The sequence below is a fragment of the Rhinolophus sinicus genome, linkage group LG15 (genome assembly GCF_036562045.2).
Source record: "Rhinolophus sinicus isolate RSC01 linkage group LG15, ASM3656204v1, whole genome shotgun sequence".
In the NCBI taxonomy this organism is placed as follows: domain Eukaryota; kingdom Metazoa; phylum Chordata; class Mammalia; order Chiroptera; family Rhinolophidae; genus Rhinolophus; species Rhinolophus sinicus.
The window spans coordinates 8,526,990-8,549,616 of NC_133764.1; the positions used below are offsets into that span (position 1 = coordinate 8,526,990).

Consider the following 22,627-nt stretch of genomic DNA (forward strand, 5'->3'; position numbering starts at 1 on the left):
TTCCTCTGAGCTGGTTTCATGCTCCTAGTTTCCCAGACTAAAATGAGGGCTGGATGAAAGGCAGGATTCTCTGATTCCTGCTCCCCCTCAAACACAGCAGTCATCAAAGTCCTGTGGATCCTGCCTTTGGGGTGTACCTTGGGTTTTCTCTTTCCTTTTAAATCTCATTTCTATCCTACTTAATCAAGGCCTTCTTTGTCTTATGCCATGATTATTTTTTATACTCAATCCAAGTAGATTTTAATATGTAAATATATATTGAGTGAATTTTAATATATTAATATAATGTGGGATAGGGCCTCAAAAAAATAAAGCTGTAGTTCACAGAGGTCTTTTCACCTCCTGGGATTTAAAGGTTTTCTTTTATTGCTGTGCCTAAATGGGACAATGAGACAGAAAACTTTGAGCCCACACAACACGCTTCTCTTTGAATCTGCAGGATGAATTCAGAGACACCAGGGCACAACCACTGTGAAAGCCAGTCCTCTGATGCTCTGGAGAGTTATAACACAGATTTGAATTCATAGAAGCATCTAGAGATTAATTCTAACCGTCTGTCCATAACTCATCAGAGCCTGTGTAATCATATTGGAAAGTTTTACACCAAGATTTTTTTAAAGTTTTTTTTTATCTTTTATTTATTATTTAAGTGTGTTTTCCCAGGACCCATCAGCTCCAAGTCACGTAGTTGTTTCAGTCTAGTTGTGGAGGGCGCAGCTCACAGTGGCCCATGTGGGGATCGAACCGGCAAGCTTGTTGATAAAGCACCGCACTCTAACCAACTGAGCTAACCGACCGCCCCTACACCAAGATTTTTTAAATAGTTGATAAATGATTCTAAGCCCCCAGGTTCTCCCTTTCCAGTATATCCTATCATGGATATCATATTCCATGATATATATATATATATATATATATATATTCCATGATATATATATATTCCAAGTGACAAGTGTGTGTGTGTGTGTGTATATATGTGTGTGTGTGTGTATGTGTATATATATACACATACACACACACACACTTTTCTGCTCAAAAACCTCAAAAAGTTCCCGATGACCTTAGAATAATGTCCTGTCTCCTTCACTGGGCATTGGAAGCCCCTCACAAACAAGCCTGGCCCATTTCTCCAGCCTTTACCTCTGTACTATCCCCTACCCCACCTCAAACCTTAACTCCAGGCTTGCCCGGTGAACCTTCCTGAAACACACCCTGGGAAGCCTTGTTTCCAAGTGACAATCCCTCATTTCTCTAAGCTTAGAACCTCCTCCGTGTTCCTCTTACCCATGTAAAAGTCTGCCTCCTTTAAGAGAAAGTGGAGGATAGAGGAAAAAGGGAGGCTTTAGAATCAAAAACCCTAGATTTCAATTCTGGCTCTGTTGCTTACCAGCTGTGGGGCCTTTGGCCAACTACTTAACCCTCTTAGGCCTCAGTTTCCCCATTTGGACAATGGGAATAATAATAGTATAAAGCCCTGAGGCTTGTACAAACATAATGAAATATACAAAAATTCTACATAAACTGAAAGGTATTTTTAAAAGGCCATTATTATCTCCACACTAACCTCTTCTCTCCTCCAAAGCAGTATAATCATCATTAATAACAATTCTGATAATATTTTACCCAAACAGCATACTTTATGAGTTTCAAATACCTTGTACTCACATTTAATCCAGTGCATCCCACTCATCTTGGAACTTAGCTTAACCTTGAAAAAGTGAATTATCCTTTTCTTGCCTATATCCTCTCTTTCCTTGTTCATCGTCAGCTCCTTTGGGGCAGTGACCCCATTTCATATTCCCATCCCCCTTCCTCAGCACAGAGCCCTATACCAAGTAGGCACTCAAAAGTGATGTGCTCGCAAAAGTGAAAGGTTATAGGCATAAGATTTAGAGCCAGAGAGTGTTTGCCACTCTGCCACTTACTAGTTTGTGTGGCCCTGGGCAGGTTATGTAAACTCTCAGTGATCCAGTTTCCTCAACTGTCAAATGGGAATGATATTAGCACCTACCTCACAGAACTGTCATGAAACTTCATGTGGCCAATATGGATAAAGCCTGGCAAGTAGTGAGTTCTTAATAAATGTAAACTATTACTATTAAGTGAGACTGCATCTGATTCCACTCTTTTCTGCCTTATCACTTCAGCCCTCTGTCAACACAGATTCCCCATGGCTCATCTTGATTCATTTATTCACCAAGCAAACATTTACTGAGTATCTGCTACATACAAAAAGCTTTTGAATAAAAGCAGTCGTGTTTATGCCTGATATCTCTCTGGTGCTAAGGAACAGAGGCAATGTCTATACGGATTACAGCCTTCAGCTTCCCATCTTGGTTCCTGAAGCAGAGAATGAGATGGTATTCCAACATCAAATCACCAGGTACAAAAAGAAAGGGATCTCCTCAGATCCCTTAATATGCTAATATTTGTGGTGAATCTCTAACATCAGGGGATAAAATTTTCCACTTTCCTAAACTCATTTAACCACAGGACCATTTATTTCATACTTTCTCTCAAAATCAGCATTCTGTGAAATCTACTTTGGAAAATGCTACATGGAAGTCCTATTCCTATCTATTCCTCCGCTGCCCATATTTCATTTTGATCAATGCAACCTTTGGAAATACCTCACTTACATGAGACTATCCCCTGGAGGACTCGATAGAGAATCTTGTTTCAGCAATCATTGATTATGTACGATTTGAACAGGTCAGACTGTATTGCTTAAATGGCTCTAACTTGTACATGTATGGTTGTTCTTACATCAAATATATTTATGTTTTAGAGGGAAAAAAAGTGCCCCACATAACCATATGAATTGTCACAAAGACAATGTATTTAGAACACTCTAGAACTTCACTTGGAACTTACTGATTCTTACTTTAGCCTCATCTTAACTTTGTAATCTGTTTCCCAGTCTACAGCAGATTAGAAAAAAACAAAATCAGGCTATTAGAGGCAACATACTAACTACAGAAAGAATCGCACCGGAGAGGCTAGCCATGAAGGTGAATATATAAAAATTAAATAGTAGACACAAAAATTCATAGCATCTAGGAGCAATTAGTACAGGGCGAAACCCACTAAAAACTAATATTCCTAATGACTTCATTACATCACCTCCCAGATCCTGGAATGATCAAGAAAAAGTTCTATTCGAGATACTAGAGTAAATGAAACAAGATAACGTGTAATACATTTTTAGAAAACTTTCTTTCATCAATGGATTTTTTGACATTGAATCAGTCAATAACACTGGTTATGTTAAACGGTCAATCTTTAATTTTCCGTAAATTTCTGAGAAGAGGCAACACCATCCCATCTCCCACATCAATGTCGGGTAGATGAGATATAGGTACTATCCATGCTATTGATCACTCATTGCTTGACAATTCGTCCTGTGGCTCTGCCCTTTACTGACCTTCTTAGCACACTCTGCCCCAGTTCCACTTAGCCCCTAGGACTCTCTAAGTCTCAAAGATCTGTGTCCAGCATCAAAATCCCTACACAGCTGACTTGGCATTATACAGCCTCTGCTGGTCATTTATCCAAGTAACTTAACAAGAGTGACAGATCAGGACAACGACACATTTGCATCTAAGGAGTAAATGGTGATCCCCAAAATACAGCCAAGTAAGAGTGCTGGGCTGGCAGATTTGGGAGTATAAAGAGCACTGGGGGGTAACACTCTTGAAACTGCTCTGACCACAGCATCTCAAGGTAAGTGAGGTGCTCACAGGTGCCCACTTTTTTGTTCCATGTAGTTGTGATTAAACCTGATCAAGTTATCAGTCAAGGAGGGAAGGCAACACAGTAGCTTTTACTGAAGGCCTACTAAGCATAAGGTCCTATGTTAAAAGCAATATGGGGGACAAGAAAGCAAGACAGATAATTACCTTTCAATAAGCTTTTACAAGGAGTAAAAAGACAAGAATACAAGCAATCATGAGACAAAAATAACTAACCTGCAGAATAAAACTGAATATGATCATAATCCCCACTAATTGTTTAGGTCGGTGTTAAACCAGGCAGTTAGCAATAAACATGCTAATTTGTGATATCTTTTCTGTAATTGCCTTCAACTATTATTTGAAATTTTTATGTTACTTAATTTTTTTTTCCCATGTCAGGATTTCTGGGAGATGATTGAGAGAAGAAATTCTCCCATGCACTTTATCCATCCTATCCGTCATAGTCTGCTTGTTATTGACTAGTTTCCAGACTGGTCTTGCACGGCTTTGCGCTGGGTCATCTCTGATACGTCAGTAGCATCCCTCAGAGGGACTCCAGCTTTGGAAGATTTGTGACTCTTTGATTTCAGGCTGTTTCAACCAGAGTACTGTCCATCATAGATTGACAGGGCTAAGAGGAATCTTGGAGATATCTTCTGGTCCGTCTGTCTCATTTTACAGAAGGAAACCAAAGCCCAAAGAAATTACAACAGCTACTTAACAAAACTGGTATTAGAACACTGAGGGTCTGCCTCCAAGTCTGATTTCTTTTGAGCTAAAGATTCAGAATATAATATGTAATCATTTCATTTTTTCCTGAGAAATTTGTGAGAATTTTAGGGTAAAGCTGGAGACTATTAGAGAGTCAGAAATCTAAGACAGAAGGAGGCAACCAAAATAGTAAACCAAGTGTTCAAATGTGTCCTCCTGCCTAAATGGTATTTCATGACATGTTCTCTGGGTTCCATAAAGTTGGCGCATAGTAAATGGGAAGTTTATTTAAATTAAATTTGATATTGAAAATTTTCAGATTCTCATGGTCCCTTGAGATCATCACATAGGTTATAAACTCCTAAACCTAAGATTCCTTAGTGCTGGATGAGTGTTCAGCTGCCCTACCTGCCTTCATCTTCTCCAGGAAATTTGAGGATATTTAAGTGTCCTCTTCCTCGTCCCCTTAAAGAATGTCTTACCCACAATTCACAGCTTTTCTTCTTTTGCCTACAATTCACAACTATTGGCTCTGAGCATCCAGGTTACAATCTGGCTCATTCTCCTTCCTCCTTTCGTTTTTCCCTGACCCCTCCTAGCCCCCTACTCTCAGCCAGTAACGTCATCTCTCTAAGTCCTCACAGCACTTCATTTAGACACTTACAGAACTTGTCTTATTCTTCTTTGTTCAAAGACTTATTTGAGTATTTCTCTTAACCCTTACTAAATTCAGCATTCCTGTAAGGCAGAGACTGTTTTTTTCCTACTCTGTTCCCCCTTAGGGAGCTGCCATGGTACTTTGCATACACAGAAGATACTCCAAACAAAAAGCATTAATCAAATGTTGTAATTAACCAATTATTTAAAGAATGATGATTTACCCAAAGGGAAAAATGGTAAATTTATTTCCATCCCACACAATCTATGGTGTACCTATTTAAATGTAGCTAAACTTGGAAGAATCACAGTTTTTATTTTTATTTAAACTCTTTGTAGGTCATTTGTTCTTTGCTTTTTATTTCTGAAATAACCCCCAAGAAGACACTTCATTCCTGAAGGACACGGAGCATCACTTTTGGGAAGTAAGAAGGTAAGAGTTACTTTCAGCCTGATTGGGAACGAAATCAGTGAAATTAGCAAATATTGTTTTACACATCCTCATTCTTGCTGCATTCATAAGGAGCTGAAAATGAATTATTGAAGTATTCTTAAGGGAAGATTACAAAATATGCAGATTTTACCAAGAGAGGAATGGTTCCCCAACTTTGCTCATTATGCTGATAAGTATAAAATACAGGGGGCGGCCAGTTAGCTCAGTTGGTTAGAGCATGGTGCTGATAACATCAAGGATGCTGGTTCGATCCCCGCATGGGCCACTGTGAGCTGCGCCCTCCTTAAAAAATACAATGCAGAGCTCTCACATGCAAGCCCAGGTCTTAGTTGGCTCCGAACATGACCTTCAGAAGGTCAAGATTCAGTCTGCACACACAGGTGAACGTTGCTTTTCCTCAAGCAGAGTCTGCACCTCCAAATCCACCCAGCTGTGCCTTTACTCACAAGTAATGCTGAGAGAATAAAGAGAAATCTATTCAAACTTATTCCTAGTGTGGTAATAAAATCCCTTTCCTGATACTACCCTTTCCACTGCAAAATTTGTGTTTGTTAAAGGCAATTCCAGGTGAATTAGGACAAAGAAAACCAGTTAATTGAGTCATGACCACACCATTGTTGACAAGATACAGTTGCTGAGAAATTCCCAGGAGAGGGATGAAAGTCAAGAGCAGTGTCATGCATGGTGCACGGACAGCAACTGGGGGCAGTAAAGGGGGAAGCACTGAGAAGGTGGTGATGGAGGTTAGGTGGACTAGTATGGCCATCTCAATTAGAAGACCCACCAAAGACAGGAGCAGAGTTGATGGTTGAAGGGACACTGCCATGGAGGGTTTGAAGCAAGTCAAGCTCTCAGAACAGAGAAGAGGCTAATGAGGGGACTTTCAGAGGGCACCATGGGTCACACCTAGAGAGTTGGATCAGACCTAACAAGGTGAAGTTTATCAGCCAAGAATAAATAATTTTACCGTTGGGTCCCAGAACACAGTTGCCTAAATCTGAGGAGAAGATTTGACTTAGCAACTGCACGTATGCAGGGGATTGAGGGGCTTTGGTCGACAGTGAGCGGTGAGTCAGCAGTGTGATGAGGCTGCCAAAAGGCAGTCACCACCTCAGTCATTACACCTGGGTCAAGAGAGGTGAGGGCAGATGATGATGGAAGATGACATATGGTTTGGATGTCACACTTTAAGAGATTAACAGGAGTGGGTTCACCATGATGACAGAGGAGATTCAGAAGCACATCATGGAAGAAGCAGATGAAAATGGAGCAGGGGCTATTTAGCATGGAGAACATAAAGCAATGAAAAATGCTGAACAGCCATCAAGTGGGTGAAGAGGTTTACATGTAGGAAAAAGGTTTGAACTCTTCCTGCTGACACCAAAACTGGAATAAGAATCAGTCATGCTGAAATTACAGAAAGCCAGATTTTAGTTTAAAGCAAGACGAACATTTGGCTGTGAAACCTGCCCCAGATGAAGAAGAATTGTCCCTGAAGGTGTTGAGTAGGCTGGACAACTCCTTTGCAAGACTATTGCTGAGACAACTCTTGCATCATCTAAGCAGTAAAGTTAGGAGAGACAGGGTTCTGAGTCATGGTTAGGGCAGTGGACGAAAAGAGAAAAATCTCCACCTCAAAGCTGGTAGCGACTTGAAATCCAGATGGAAAGTCTTGTTTTTCTAAGATGCCTAAAAATATAGTTTGATCATGAGCTACTGTAGTTTTTCCACAATGTTTCTTCTTTTGCCTACAATTCATAACTTGTGGTATATATTCTTATACTACAATCACATATTTTGCAATATCCATTTAACAATAGTACTATTAATTCATTTAATATTTTCACTTACATTGAATTGATTCCTTTTTTTTTTCTTAGCTTTTTTTTTTTTTAAGTTACCCCCTATGCCGTCTATGAAAGTATGGGCCATCAGCATCTGCTAAGACGTTTGTTAGATATTTGGAATCTCAAACCCCACCCCAGACCTGCTGAATCAGAATATATTTTCAACAATACTCCCAGTTGGAGATGACAGTTGAATTAAATGCACACTAAAGTTGAATTAAAATTAAGAAATATTTGCCTAAATCCATTTTGTGTATGACCAATAGGATCATGCCATAGTTTTGGAAAAAGTGGCTGTAGGAAACAAAATAATGCTTTAAACCAGTGGTTCCCACACATCACTGTGTTTAAAGCCCTTGAGAAAAATTCAGATTCCCTGGTCCCAACCCCAGAGATTCTGTTGATTTTGATGTGAATCATTTTCCAACACTTTGGGTACCATGCTTAATACTAAGCCAAGTTAAATAATGTGAGATCGTAACTGTGTCACCTGACAAGATTCCCTCATATTATATAGTGCAACCATTCTCAAAACGTGGCCCTGAGAACTTTTCAGGAAGTCAAAACAGTTTTCATAATAACACCCAAGTGCTAATCCCCTTTTTCACTGTGTTGACCTAATCATGTAAAAGCAAGGATAGATAAAACTTCTGGTGCCTTATTACAAATCAAGGCATGGCACCAAATTGTACCAGTAGTCATTGTAGTCTTCATGTTATACACTGGAAAAACATGTTTGTTTGCCTGTTTGTTTTAATTTAAAAAGATAGCTTCCTTTAAAAATGATTTAAAATTTGCAGCAAGCTATAAAAGTTATTAATTTTATTACAGTTGATCTTTGAACAACATGGGTTTGAACTGTAAGTGTATTTTCTCTTATGATTTCTTTAATAACATTTTCTTTTCTCTAGCTTACTTTATTGTAAGAATACAGTATATAATATATATAATATGTGTTAATTGACTGTTTATCAGTAAGACTTCTGGTCAACAGTAGGTTATGAGTAGTTAAGTTTTGGGGGAGTCAAAATTTATATGCAGATATTTTACTGCATGGGGGTTCAGTACTCTTGACCCCCTCGTTGTTCAAGGGTCAACTCTATATTTTAATTCTTATATACATATCTTTATAATATTCTAGGTGATGAAATGGGAAGTTCGCATAAGGCACTCCAATTGCAAACCAGAGTTGGATAGTTATCTTGAGGAAAAGCACATGTACAGTTGTTTGAGTTGCAATATGAACTAGCCACTTTATTCACAAAGCATCAGTTTTACTTGGAAGAACAACTAGTGGACAAACTATGGTTATTCAGATTTGGGTATTTGGCAGACATTTTCTCAAAACAGAATGAAGTGTTCTTGTCATTTCAAGGAAAACAACTGACAGTATTTGTGACTAGCAATATACTAGAGCTTTCAAGCAAAAATTTGAATTTTGGAAAACTTTTATCTGTCACCACTAGCTTGACAACTTCCTAAAACTTAAAGAATTTTTAAATGAGATCAGTGGTGATATTAATGGTTATGACAGTTTTATATTCTATAATGAAATGTGTCAACATTTGGAAGTTCTGTACAATTCAGTGACCCAATATTTTCCAAATGACTAACATACAATGTTCATACATAAGAAAAAGATCCACTCAAAGTTCAAATGCCGACCAATGGATTTTAATGTAATAGAGTACAAAATAGTTGTGGATATAGTTCCAGATTTCACATTGCAACCAACCTTTATGAAACTCTCACTTGTCAAGTTTTGGTATGATATCTAAGAAGAATATCCACAATTATTTGAAAAGGTGATTAAAATACTATTTTCTTTAACAAATTACATAACTGTGTAAAGCCAATTTTCTATATTTACTTTAACAACAACAAAAAACTTACAGCAACAGACTGAATACAGAAGTAGACATGAAAATCCAGCTGTCTTTTATACCGCAGACATTAAAGAAAGTTGCAAAAATGAAAAACAATGTTACTCTTCTGGTTACTTTTTTTTTTTTGGTTTTGGAAAATATAGTCATTTTCATAAAAAACTTTATGTTAACATGTAATGGATTAGATAGTAGTTTTAAATAAATTGATAAATATTTTTAAATTTTCTCCATTATAATTTAGAATATAGAAAGTATCAGTAGGTATGATTTACATAAAGCAAGTATGGTTAGATTCTCAATTTAAGAATATGAAGGGGTTCTGAGAACACAAACTTTGAGAACTGCTGCTACAATAAAACTCACTTAAACCACAACGCAAGGGACCCCCTTCAGAGAAGGGAGAAGGGGCAGGCCGTATGGATGAATTTTTCCTCATCACCCAGGAGGAAGAAATTTAAACCTGCATTATGGCCACAGGCCAGGGGACCTCTTTGTAGGTGCTATATTGAATTCCAACCTGTCACTATGAAAACTTAACCACGAGACACTGATGGTTCAGCAGACCCAGTGGCCAAAGTAAAATTAAAACACAACTTATCAAAATAGAGCACAGAGGGAAGCGGATGCTTCTCTTTCTGTAAGAACAGAACCCCACAAAATCGCAGGAAGGGATATTGAAGCAGCAGGTCCCAGTGAAGAGCCATTTCACAAAGGGTAAGGTGGGGAAGGGTGACTGCCAAGAGAGAACTGTAAAACGTTCAACTTTCTCACTTTTAATAGGGAATATAAAAGGCGTTGTTAAAAAATATAGACTCTTCTTAAGAAAGGTATGGGAATACATGTGTGTAAAATTAACTCCATCTTATGGTTAATTATAGGAGAAGAAAAGGAAAAGAAAAAAGAGAGAAAGAAAGGGAGCGGGAAGAGATGTGGGGTAAGAAGTATAGGAGTCGGGAAGGGTGGGAAAAGAGGGAACGGGAGAAGCAAAAGCAGATGAGAAGGAATCACAAAACCATACAACCTGCAGGGAACTTTAGAAATGAGCTAGGCTTGCTTCTTCATTTTAAGTGGAAATAGACAGGGGCCCAGAAAAGTTAACTGGTTTGACCAAGTTTCGTGCACTGATTTTAAGCCAGATTTTCCGGCTTTAAGCAGGGAAAATACATAAAGAGGAGGGAGGTGGTTTGAAGAGAGAGTGACAAGAAGGATAAGAGGGAAGGTTGGGGAGGGACGGAGGGAGAGAAAGAGAGAGAGAGAGAGAGAGAGAGAGAGAGAGAGAGAGAGAGAGGCAGAAAGACACCTACCTATACACACCACACTACACACACCACATACACACACACACACGCACACACACACACACTATCCAGGCAGTGAGTTTTAAGGCATGCGTTAATCTAATTAAACACTGCTTGTCACACCCTGACACTGCTACACACAACGAAAGTCTAGAGACCGCTGCACTAGACCCAATACGTTTTAACTCTACTGTACATAGAAGTCACTTGAAGATCTTGTTAAAATGCAGCTTCTGATTCTGTAACCTGGCGGGTCTGAGATTCTGAATTTCTAACAAACTGCTGGGTGATGCTGATGCAACAGGTTCCAGGACCACCCTTGCGGTAGGAAGGCTCTATGCCTGCAGTGTTCAGAGTGTGTTCCCTGGACTAGCAGCATCGCCTAGGAACATGCTAGAAATGTAAATTCTCAGGCCCCACCCCAGACCTACTGAATCAAAAACTCTGATATTGGGCCCTACTGATATGTGTTTTAACAAACGTCCAGGTAATTCTGGTGCATGTTAAGGTTGGGAGGCATTGCACTAGGCCGTGATGCTTCCCATCACTGTTACCGATAATTAGCTAAACAAGTGTGGCAATACTTTCTGCGCAACCCATTACCTTTCACTGTGCTGTCTGAAATTTCTACTAGTAATTATCAACACTTCTGTAATTCTTCTCAGACACCCTTAAGATTTGGTGAGGACACCAAGGTTATGGGGCTCAAACATGCTGTGTAATTAAGGAAAGCCTCCTTTATTGGGCTCACCCTTGACTTCCTCTAATCGGGACTTCCACGCATGGGACTGAACTAAGAGAGATTCCCAAAACCAACACCAGAGATGAAAACAACCCTTCAAACGTGTTTCCTAGAGTAAAATATTCCCTTGAGCTCGTTCCATTTGCCCACTCTAAGTCCCTAGACCTGATCCTAGATTCCCCAGGACCTAGGTAAATCCCAGGACCTCTTGAATCTGGCCCCCTGTCTGAATGGAAATAACCAGGTGGGGCCCTTTAGATTCAGCTCATCCCCAGACTCCAGACTCAGCAGTCCCTCTCTGGTCTTCCCAGCCCACTGCAGTCATGAGCTCTGATGCAGAGATGGCCATTTTTGGAGAAGCAGCTCCCTACCTGCGGAAACCAGAGAAGGAGAGAATCGAAGCTCAAAATCGCCCATTCGATTCTAAGAGAGCCTGCTTTGCAGTGGATGATAAGGAATTATATGTGAAAGGTATGATTCAGAGCAGGGAAGATGACAAAGTCACAGTCAAGACCCTCGATGACCGGGTAAGTGTTGATCTCAGATGTCCTTGATAATAAGGGCATCCTCATTTTCCTTTGGCGTAGAATATTAGAAATTGCATGAGCCGCTAGGAATCTGAAGACACCACAACATTTTTATCTATTCTGTAATGAAGTAGCAGGTGAAAAGTACTATTGCATGCACCTTTGCTCCTGACTTTTTCCTTCTCTAAAGATGCGGGCTTTGAGAGTTTTTGTGATGTTTGCTTTGGAGAAAGGCCAAGGTGAGGGTGGAAGACTTGGACTATTTAAGGGAGAGATTCGTGCTGATCACCACTGGGTAGGATGATTAAATATAGCTCTCCAGGCTGCAGAGAGACTTACAGAGGAAGTTCCGAAGACAATGCCTCGTTTAATGTAGAGAATTACAGTGCACTGTTCAATTCAATATTTACTGGACACCTACCACGTCTAGGTCACAGTGTCTGTCACTTGGCAAATATAAGCAAATCTCAGCATACCTGTTTTCCCAAACTTTACCATCGAGTTAGGAATCAAGATGTGCATGGTAGGTATGACTCTCAGTTCACAAACTCAGGCATACAGAATAGATCTTTCTTTTTTTCTTTTTTTAATTATTGAACTTAATCTCTGATTTCAGCCTCTTTTCACTGGGAAATTATAAATTTAAAAAGTAATTTTTTTTCAACCGTTCTTGAGGTTCCACCCCCCAGGATTGTGCCACATTTTTGAAACCCTACACAGAACCCCACTAGGGTCTCCCTGCCTCCCTGAAAGGTCTGCTAAGAAACAAGTCCCAGTGCCTGAAGCTTCAGGATTCACAAATTTTCCACCTCTCCTGTGCTACCTTGGGTGTTTCTTTCTAATGTAGGGTAGTAAGGCAGAAGAGTCTCCTTTCCTCAAGAGATGTGATATGTACCAACAAATCCCCTTCCTTTTATCTCTTCGGTAAAACTCTCAAAGTTTTCCTAAGGCCTTAGGCTTTGGGAAATCAAAAGCCAGAAAGACTTACAGGCTCTTTCTCTTTTCTGCCCTACTTTCTACTTCTCCTGATTAGTGGAGTGCAGAGCCAGTGGTATGCTTGAATGGGGGAGGAAAGTGGGGAAAACACAGAGAGGGGAAAATTAAGTAATAGTCTCAAAATATTGTTCCGCCATGGACTCTAATGCAAGTGCAAGTGTTTTAACTACGAGAGCAGAGGAGCACAAAATTATGCAAGCCCTGAAAAGACAGGGGAGAGAGGACACAGGTCATGGAAGAGATGGCAGTTGAGCTGAATTTTGAAGATTTCTAGACATCATTTCAATAAAGATATTCCAGAGAAAGGAACCCATGTGAGCTGAGGTATTGAGGTGGAGATGCACAGAATACACTGGAGTAGTTCTTTCCAACCTTCCAACCTTTGTCTCATCTCAGCACTCACAGGAAATGGGGTAAATAGAGGCAATCATGGCCATCCTGAGTCCTAGCTGGCCCCCCTGAGGGCTGGAGAGCTCTAGCACTCGGCACACCTGTGATGCATTCCTGGTGCGCAGAATGGCTGCTGACTGGGGGCATCGGACCTGAATGGGTTATGCAGACTGACCAGAATTAGCCTAATCAAGGATAGTTATTTGTGGATCATCTCTGCGCATGGAAATGATCCATAAATGTATCCATCGTAATGGTGTAAATGTACCACCATCTCTCACTGCCTCCATCACACCAGTAGAGTGCGGTAGGGACCATCAGCTCTCCCACTCATCATGTGCTCTTCCTGTCAATATGCAGACACTCACTCTGAACAGTGACCAGGTGTTCCCCATGAACCCTCCCAAATTTGACAAGATCGAGGACATGGCCATGATGACCCATCTCCACGAGCCCGCGGTGCTGTACAACCTCAAAGAGCGTTATGCAGCCTGGATGATCTATGTGAGTGCCCTTCAGCGTGTCTGTATTCCGTTTATCTCTCTGAGTGAAAACAAGAAGCACATGTTGCATTTTCTGATTTTCTCAGACCTACTCAGGCCTGTTCTGTGTCACTGTCAACCCCTACAAGTGGCTGCCGGTGTACAACCCCGAGGTGGTGTCTGCCTACCGAGGCAAAAAGCGCCAGGAGGCCCCGCCCCACATCTTCTCCATCTCTGACAACGCCTATCAGTTCATGCTGACTGGTGAGTAATTTCTTCAATCCATATTTTTAAAATAGTTTTTAGTTAATTATTCAATTCCTTTAACTGGACTGGTTCTTAGCTAATTATTCGAGCCTTTCACAGGCCTTGGTCATCTGAATGGTGCAATGATCAAAGTAACCTTGGGAGATTCAGATGCTTTCATGATGGAAAGCCAGGGATGCAATATCTTTCATTACCAGTCATGGTACATAGGCCATAGGACACTAAGCACATCTTATTTGGGAGAATGTGGAATACAAGGAGATGCCCTGCCCTCACATTGAAAGAACTCCCAACATGGGCACACTTGGAAGAGAGTCTATATTAGTAGCCATGTAAGAATGCAAAGTTGGAGAAAGGGACGTAGCAGTTTGCCTTCACCTGTTTTCCTTCCCAAATTCGGGCTTCTCTTTCTTCCCACTAAATTTCCAGAATGGCACAGGAAATAGAGATGTGGTAATATTGTCACACCATCATGCCTGATATCACTTCTGTCTGTTTAACTTTCACCTGACATGACTTGGGCCCGATATAAGTAGAAGCACCTGGTGTTCCTTGGATTGTAGATGCATCACCCTGACCTCTACTTTCACCTTCATATGGTGTATTCCCTGTGTGCATCTCTCTCCAAATTTCCCCTTTTGATGAGGACACCTGTCATATTGGATTAGGGGTCTACCTATTCTAGTATGACCTTATCTTAACTAGTTACATCTACAATGGCCCTATTTCCAAATAAGGTCACATCTTTTCATAGAGGGTGTTAGAACTTCAATATAAGAGTTGGGGCTGGATCCTAGATGGTGGAGTAGATAAACACTGTGCCTGAGTTCTTCCATGAACACATTAAAATTACAACTAAATTACAGAAAAATCATCTAAAGTCTAGCCAAACAGAAGTTCTATAATTAAAAATATAAAGAAGAAAAGTTACATCAAAACTGGTAGAAGGGGTGGAGACACAGAATGGGTCCAAATCTCTATGTGGCCATTGAGAATCAGAAGGGATATCTCACCCATGGATTCCCCCCCACCCAAAATAGCAAGGGAACCCCAGCTGCAAACTGACTTCCCCAGCCCAGAGTACTGGTGCTGGGAAGAAGAGCACCCTACAACATCAGACTCTGAAAAATAGGATTCTGACCATCTGGGTGGGATGGAAGCCTGCAGATGTCCTCTTAAAAGGCCCTTGCACAGACTCACTCACTCACAGGCAGGGACAGTAACACAGGGGGTGTCAGAGGCATGCCGAGGGCAGACTGAAGTGTGTAAGACCTGGAGGACAGTTGCCATTTTCCCTGTGAAGGGTCCTCTTCCTATGCAGCCAGCAGATGGGCACTATTTTTCCTGTGCTGAGCCCACAGGGCCAAATGTGGTCTGGTGAGCTACGCTGCTCCACCCTGCTGACTCACTGGGAACCTGACCTATGTGACTCCCACCCCAATGCCTGAAGCATTTTGTTAGGGAGCAGCCAACCAGCCCCACCTGCACTGCACTCTTTCTTGGAAAACTATCAAAGTCCGTGGATGCCAAGCAGGTGGATACTGGCCTCAGTGTGCTCTCAGATTTTTGGTTGAGTAGCTCTAGGCTCAGCACTGGCACCAAACCAGAATCTACATTAACTTGGTGAACGTTACTCCTCCCACTCTAATCAATCCCTGAGACCCTGACTCACCCAACATGTATACCACAACAGGGTTTATCAGTGTCTGAACTTCAAGGGAGCCAGCAGGTGGCAGCAGGCCTCAAAGTGTCTTGGCTTTTTGTGGAGCTACCCCAGGCCCAATACTGGTAGCAGATGTACTCGGCTCACAGCATAGTCTCTTCCACGTGCCTCCAGGTTTAGCACAGGAAGTGAACAACTGCAGATCACTTTGTAGCTCCTACCAGCTAGCCCCCAGCTGGTCACAGACAGTGGGTGACCTGGCCTGCACTGGAGCCCTTCCTAAAGGCCTCAGAACCAACATACTTGGAGATTGGCTCAGATCACAGCAGAGCACCGACCAATTAGCCCCACAAGTGGCATACACAAAAGGTGGCCTCAACAGGCACCAGAGTCCTCTAAGGCAAATCCCACTTAGTGGGGTAAGCCTCCCACACAGCAGCACGTAAGCTGTGGATGTGGCCAAACCCCACAGCCAATCAGCCTGAAAGTGAATCCCACCCACTGATGTGCCAATAGTAATCAAGGCTCAGCTATAGCAGGAGGACACACACAACCCACACAAGAGACACTCCTGGAGCACCCAGAGCCTGTGACCAGGGAGACTGTGCCAAGGCCCACAGGGCACCTACTACATAAGGCCATCCAGCCAAGCCTAGAAAACATAGCAGAACTCTCTAATACGTAGAAACAAACACAGAGACCCAGCCAAAATGAGAAAACAAAGACAAGCATCCCAAATAAAAACAAGAGAAGACTCCAGAAAAGGAACTAAACAAAATGCAGGCAAGGAACTTACTAAAGACAGAGTTCAGAACAATGGTTATAAGGATGCTCAAGGAATTAGTGAGAACTTCAACAAAGAGATAGCAAGTATAAAAAAGGACATAGAAACCGTAAAAAAAGAACCAGTCAGAAGTGAAGAATACAATAACTGAAATGAAGAATGCACTAGAAGGAATCACCAGCAGACTAGATGAAGCAGAGGATCTAATCAATGATTTGGAAGACAAAGTAGCAGAAACCACCCAATTGGAACAGAAAAAAGAATCAAAGCAAAAAAAGTGGGAGAGTTTAAGAGACCTCTGGGACAACATCAAGCATAACAACATTTGCATGATAGGGGTACCAGGAGAAGAGAGAACACAAGAGAGAAATGAATTTGAAGAAATAATGACTGTAAAATTCCCTAACCTGGCAAAAGAAATAGGCATACAAGTCCAGGAAGTGCAGAGAGTTTCAAACAAGATGAATCCAAACAGGGCCACACCAAGGCACATTATAATTAGGTTAAAAGCAAAGAAAGAACCCTTAAAGCAGCAAGAGAAAGGCAACTAGTAACTTACAAGAGAGCTCCCATAAGATTGTCAGATGATTTCTCAACAGAAACTTTGCAGACCAGAGGGGTTGGCACAAAATATTCAACGTGATGAATAGCAAAGACCTACAACCAAGATTACTCCACACAGCAAGGCTCTCATTTAGAATCAAAGGACAGAAAAAGAGTTTCCCAGACAAGAAAAAGCTAAAGGATTTAATCACCACCAAACCAGCATTACAAAGAATCTTACAGAGACTTCTTTAAGACAGAAAAAAAATCAAAATTATGAATAATAAAATGGCAATAGCTACATATTTGTCAACAATTAATTTCAATGTCAATGGATTAAATGCTCCATTCGAAAGACATTGGAGGGCTGAATTTATAAGAAAACAAAACCCTTACATTTGCTGACTACAAGAGACTCACTTCAAATTGAAAGACACACACAGACATAAAGTAAAGGGATGGAAAAAGATATTTCATTAAAATGGAAACAAAACAAAACAAAAGCTGGGGTGCACTACTTATACCAGACAAAATAGACTTTAAAACAAAGGCTATCACAAGAGACAATGAAGGACCCAGTTATCCTACTTCAGGGTATTTATCCAAAGAAATCCAAACACTACTTCAAGGGAACGTGTGCATCCATATATTCATGCAGCATTATTTATAATGGTCAAGATGTGGAGGCAGCCTCGGTGTCTGTTAATGGAAGAATGGATAAAGAGGAGGTGGTACATATGTACAATGGAGTATTGCTTGGCTAGGGAAGGGAATGGGTTCTTGCCATCTGTGGTGGCATGGACGGACCTGGAGGGTATTTTGCTGAGTGAAGTATGTTAGACAGCGAAAGACAGGTGCAATGTGACTTCACTTGTATGTTGAATCTAAAGAACAAAATAAACAAACAAGCAGAACAGAAACAAACTCATTGATACAGAGAACATTTTGATAGTTGCCAAATGGGAGGAGGGTTGGGCAGGTGGGGGAAATAGGGGAAGGGATTAAGAAGTACATATTGCTTGTTACACCGGAGTCATGGGGATGTAGGTTATAGCACAAGGAATACAGTCAATAATATTGCAGTAACTATGTATGATGTCAGATGGGTACTAGATTTATTGGGGTGATAGTTGGGAGGGAGGCTGGGGGACAGAGTGAAAAAGATGAAGGGATTAAGAAATACAAACTGGTAGTTGCAAAATAGTCATGAGGATGTAAATTAAAGCATAGGGAATATAGTCAATGATATGGTAATATCTATGTATAGTGCCACATGGGTACTAGACTAGTCAGGGGGATCATTTCTTAAATTATACAAATGCCTAACCACTATGCTATACACCTGAAATTAATATAAAATAATATTAAATGTCAACTAATTGAAAAATTTTTAAAGGGCAGAAAGGGGAAGGGGAATAAGAGGTTCAAGTCTCCAGGTATAAAACAAATAAGTCATGGGATGTAATGTACAGCATAGGGAATACAGTCAACAATATTGTGATAGTGTGGTACAGTGTCAGATGGTTGCTGCACTTATGGTGATCACGTCTTTAGGTATATAAATGTTGAATAACTATGGTGTATCCCTGAAACTTATATAATATTGTATGTTAACTATATTTTTAATAAAAATCTAAAAAATATACTTAAAAACATATGAGTTGGGGAGAGGGGGAGAGACACAATTCAACCCATAACACTATTGTAAATGGAAAACCATCACTTTCCACAATTAGAAGATAAAGGTAAAAGAAAAATGCAATGAAACAGATCAGTATTCCCAAATTCTAATCAGAAGATGTGACTTTTCACAAGCTCTGAGTCTGAGACTTACTTTCTTCATTAAAAGGAGAAATGGGAAAGTGCTACAGAGAAGTAAAAGATCTATGAACACGAATAACTTTCACACTGTGGGATTCACTGTTCATGTCCCATGCTGCCCACGTTACACATCCCACACTTGGGAAATCTGCACAAATGGTCTCAGAGAAGATTAGACATGCCCAAATCATTGCATTGCTAGTGCAAGGCAAAGCCAGAGCTAGAACTCAGGGACCCTCACCAACCCCAACATTGCCCAGTTTTTATATCCTGTTTTTATTGTTTATTTATTTGGTTTTGCTTCCTTCTGCATTTCTAGATCGAGACAACCAGTCCATCCTCATCACGTGAGTCACCGGTGTTTGCACTGTTATGACTCGGAAGCTCGTGCTGCCCCTTCTACCCTCCTTTACCTCACTTACTTTTAAATCAACAGCGGAGAATCCGGGGCTGGGAAGACGGTGAACACCAAGCGTGTCATCCAGTACTTTGCAACAATTGCCGTCACTGGAGACAAGAAGAAGGAGCAGCAGCCAGGCAAAATGCAGGTGAGACGCAACCTGTACCCAGAGGCTTGCTGGGAGAGGGCAATGCAGGGCTTGTGCTCAGCAGAGATACACTGCAAGAGGTTATGGTCCAAGGGTGCTTATGGGATTCCACCTAGTGGACTCAGGCTCTAGCACCGGCTCCATCAGTAACAGCCGAGTGACCTTGAGCAACTCCACATCCTCCTCTGGAGAAGGAATGGTTTAGGCCCGTGGTTCTCACACTGGAGTGCACATCAGAATCATAAGGAGGGCTTGTATCAACTCCATGGCTGGAACCCAGGCCCAGAATCTCTGACTGAAATTCCTATTCCACATTCACAATCCTGCTATTTTGCATTTCCAACATGTTCCCACTGTTCATGCTCTTGGTCCAGGGATCACACATTGAGAACCACTGGGCTGGGACAGCAGTTTCCAAACTGCTCTGGAGCCACAGGAAAGCAATTATGCAGGGACATGAGGGTGAAAACTCTGTTTTCTATAAGCAGACTTCTGAACAATCATTCTCATAAAATATATTTTGCTACTTAAAACTTTTTTTGAGAATCATTGTTTCTATCCTATGATCTCTTGGGTCACTTTCACTACTCACATTCTATTTATATTTCTGAATCCAATGTCTATATTAGATGGGTCATAATACGTTACATTCTAAAAATCCATGATTTATAATGAAATGTTATCAGACAAGAAAGTCAGTCTGAGAAATCAAAATGGAGCTTGGCATCTGGTGTAGCAGAAAACATTTTCACGCTGTGCTAACAAGACCATCTCTAGGATGGGACTTTGAAGACTCCTCGGGTGGGGTGGGGCTGTGGGTACCTCCAAGCCTCTAACGGTCTACACTGGCCACCAGGCTGGGCTGGTCTACATCTCTCCCTGGACCCTGCCCAGAGCAGCCATACTTTTGAGTCACCATGGGGCTACTTCAGAAGGTATCCAACGTCTTCTCTTTTTTTCTTCTTGTTTATTATTAGGGGACCCTGGAGGATCAGATCATCCAGGCCAACCCCCTGCTGGAGGCTTTTGGCAACGCCAAGACCGTGAGGAATGACAACTCCTCAAGATTTGTAAGTCCCAGTCCAATTTTCAACTATCCCCCCAAACCAAATCTTCTCCTCTAATGCTGGACATGAAAAATTGCCACATAAACTAGAATGTATTTGGCCTTATTCTATCTAAGTGATTCAGCTCAATCTACCCAACTGGGGTATTCTGATACACTTTGAAGACCATGTTGGCTTGTTCGCAGCAGAGGAAGGATTGAGCTGTCCTTCTCTAACTAGTCAACATCACCTCAGAGCATCTGGAAGTCATAGTGATTCAAATTCCACAAGTAGAGAACAATCCCTTTCTGCTAAAATCAGTCTCCCCAGGTGGAAACATTTTAACATGCAGAAGTCCATTGAGCAATATCCATTGACTTCTTAACCACGGAAACCTTAGTGTGAATTAAGTTAGCAGATTTGAACTCCTCACGTCAGGAGGCATTAGGATTTAGGGAAAAGCTGATGAAGGCAGAAGGGCCTACAAATTGGGAATAAGTTGATATTTGAAGATATTGAAGGATATGTTTCGTCCTTCAACATTTCACATAGGATTAGCTCAACCAAAAAGACATTTAGTTTCACATTGGCAAATAAACAAACATCAGCCGGTGGAGCAAGAACCCCAAGGTGAAGCCTTCATGCATGCCTGTAACGCAAAAGTACATCAAAACTTCACACATCACAATATCTGGATGATCTCAAGCTTGCATTCTATTGTTACCTCTCAAATTTAAAATGGTCTTTGATGAAAGCAGATGCATCAATCAAAGACTGCGGCAACACGCCCTGACGTTTCTTTCTTTCCCTTGCTCTTCTGCGCATTGCACATCTGTCTTCCCAGGGCACAACTAAACTCTTCCTTGTAGGGGATCTGGGTGTGTGTTAAACAGCAGAGATGTATTACACGTACTTGGACCAAGTTAGTTACTGCTCTAATCGGGCACCAGCCTATTTTCAGGTACTCCCTATTTTCACTCCCATTTGTTTAGACCATAGGCCTCTCCTCTTGGTCCTGACCCAGATGTCACAATAATTCTGGTCATTCTGTCCACTTTTCACCCTCCAAACAAACGTGTGCGGGCTAAAACTTCCATTGTCTTGCATTAAGCAGATAAAAATACTGACGATGCAATGCTTACAATTCACACATACCTCCATGAACCCTTTGCTAACTCTTTGTAAGCTTCATTCATAAAATATTCAGCATATTTTTGAGTTCTGACTACATGCCAGACTGTGGGTGAATAAGTAAGGCAACATTTTTGCCCTCAAATTTGTTCACAGTGTAGTAGAGACCACGTAAGTAGATAAGGTAAGAAGGGAATGCACACACACACACACACACACACACACACACAGTTTTACCTCTTGCACCCCAAAAAGGGGGTAATCAGACTCTGAGTGGGTCATTTCGGAGCCAGAGAGCCTAGCCTGAACCTGGGAGATAGGTTTGCCTGTAGTAAGCAGTAAGGGAAACAGAGGCAAGAAACCTCCGAAGTAACACCCAGGGGCAAAAAAGAAGTCAGACAGATGGTCCGACCAGGCTATCAAAGGATGTTATGGAGAGTTAGAGAATCCAACTACATGAGAGGAAGATACAAATTAAAGAGAAAGTCAGGAGTGAGGCGGCCCCAAGCAGAGAGCTAGAGAGGGAGCGCGGGGGCATCCCCAGAGCTGCAGGAACAGGGCCTAGCACTTTGGGCACAGCTACCTGAGTGTTGGCTGACCAAGCTTGAGGACTCTGGGTGCCAGGTGAATGGAGAGGAAGGAAGTCCTCACACTTCTGGCATCACTTCCTCCCTGACCCTACACTTCCCACCATCTGTGGTAGCACCTCGCAGAGGCTAGCCACAGTACCATCTAAAGAAAATAACTGGTGTTTGTCAACCTGCCATTGGACAGGGGAAGTTCATTCGAATTCATTTTGGAGCTACAGGAAAACTGGCATCGGCAGACATTGAAACCTGTGAGTCCGAACACTTTATTTGGTACCTTGGTATTTGTCCACAAAGGCATGCATCTCTTTGGAACCTGAAATCACATTATTTTTTTTTTTTTGTTACCTTAGATCTCTTAGAAAAATCCAGAGTGACATTTCAGTTATCCAGTGAAAGAAGCTACCACATTTTTTACCAAATCATGTCAAACAAGAAGCCAGAACTAATTGGTAAGTTCTTAGAACATTGTTCTTATCTTCCGAAGCAGTCACATTGGGAAAAAAACGACGA

At 41.3% G+C, this 22,627-nt stretch overlaps 1 protein-coding gene and 1 long non-coding RNA gene across 2 annotated transcripts in view; one reads left to right on the forward strand and one right to left on the reverse strand.

The window, feature by feature from the left end:
• Window positions 1-22,627, reverse strand: part of LOC141568875 (uncharacterized) — a 101,744-nt gene that overhangs the window by 27,406 nt on the left and 51,711 nt on the right. The gene's annotated exons all lie outside the window — the stretch shown is intronic.
• Window positions 11,653-22,627, forward strand: part of MYH13 (myosin heavy chain 13) — a 51,602-nt gene continuing 40,627 nt past the window's right edge. The window contains exons 1-9 of the mRNA XM_074320341.1: window positions 11,653-11,856; window positions 12,047-12,151; window positions 13,603-13,746; window positions 13,832-13,988; window positions 19,122-19,149; window positions 19,239-19,350; window positions 20,328-20,420; window positions 22,302-22,365; window positions 22,468-22,566. Of these exons, the coding sequence (XP_074176442.1) occupies window positions 11,653-11,856; window positions 12,047-12,151; window positions 13,603-13,746; window positions 13,832-13,988; window positions 19,122-19,149; window positions 19,239-19,350; window positions 20,328-20,420; window positions 22,302-22,365; window positions 22,468-22,566 (1,006 nt within the window). The remainder of the gene's footprint in view (window positions 11,857-12,046; window positions 12,152-13,602; window positions 13,747-13,831; window positions 13,989-19,121; window positions 19,150-19,238; window positions 19,351-20,327; window positions 20,421-22,301; window positions 22,366-22,467; window positions 22,567-22,627) is intronic.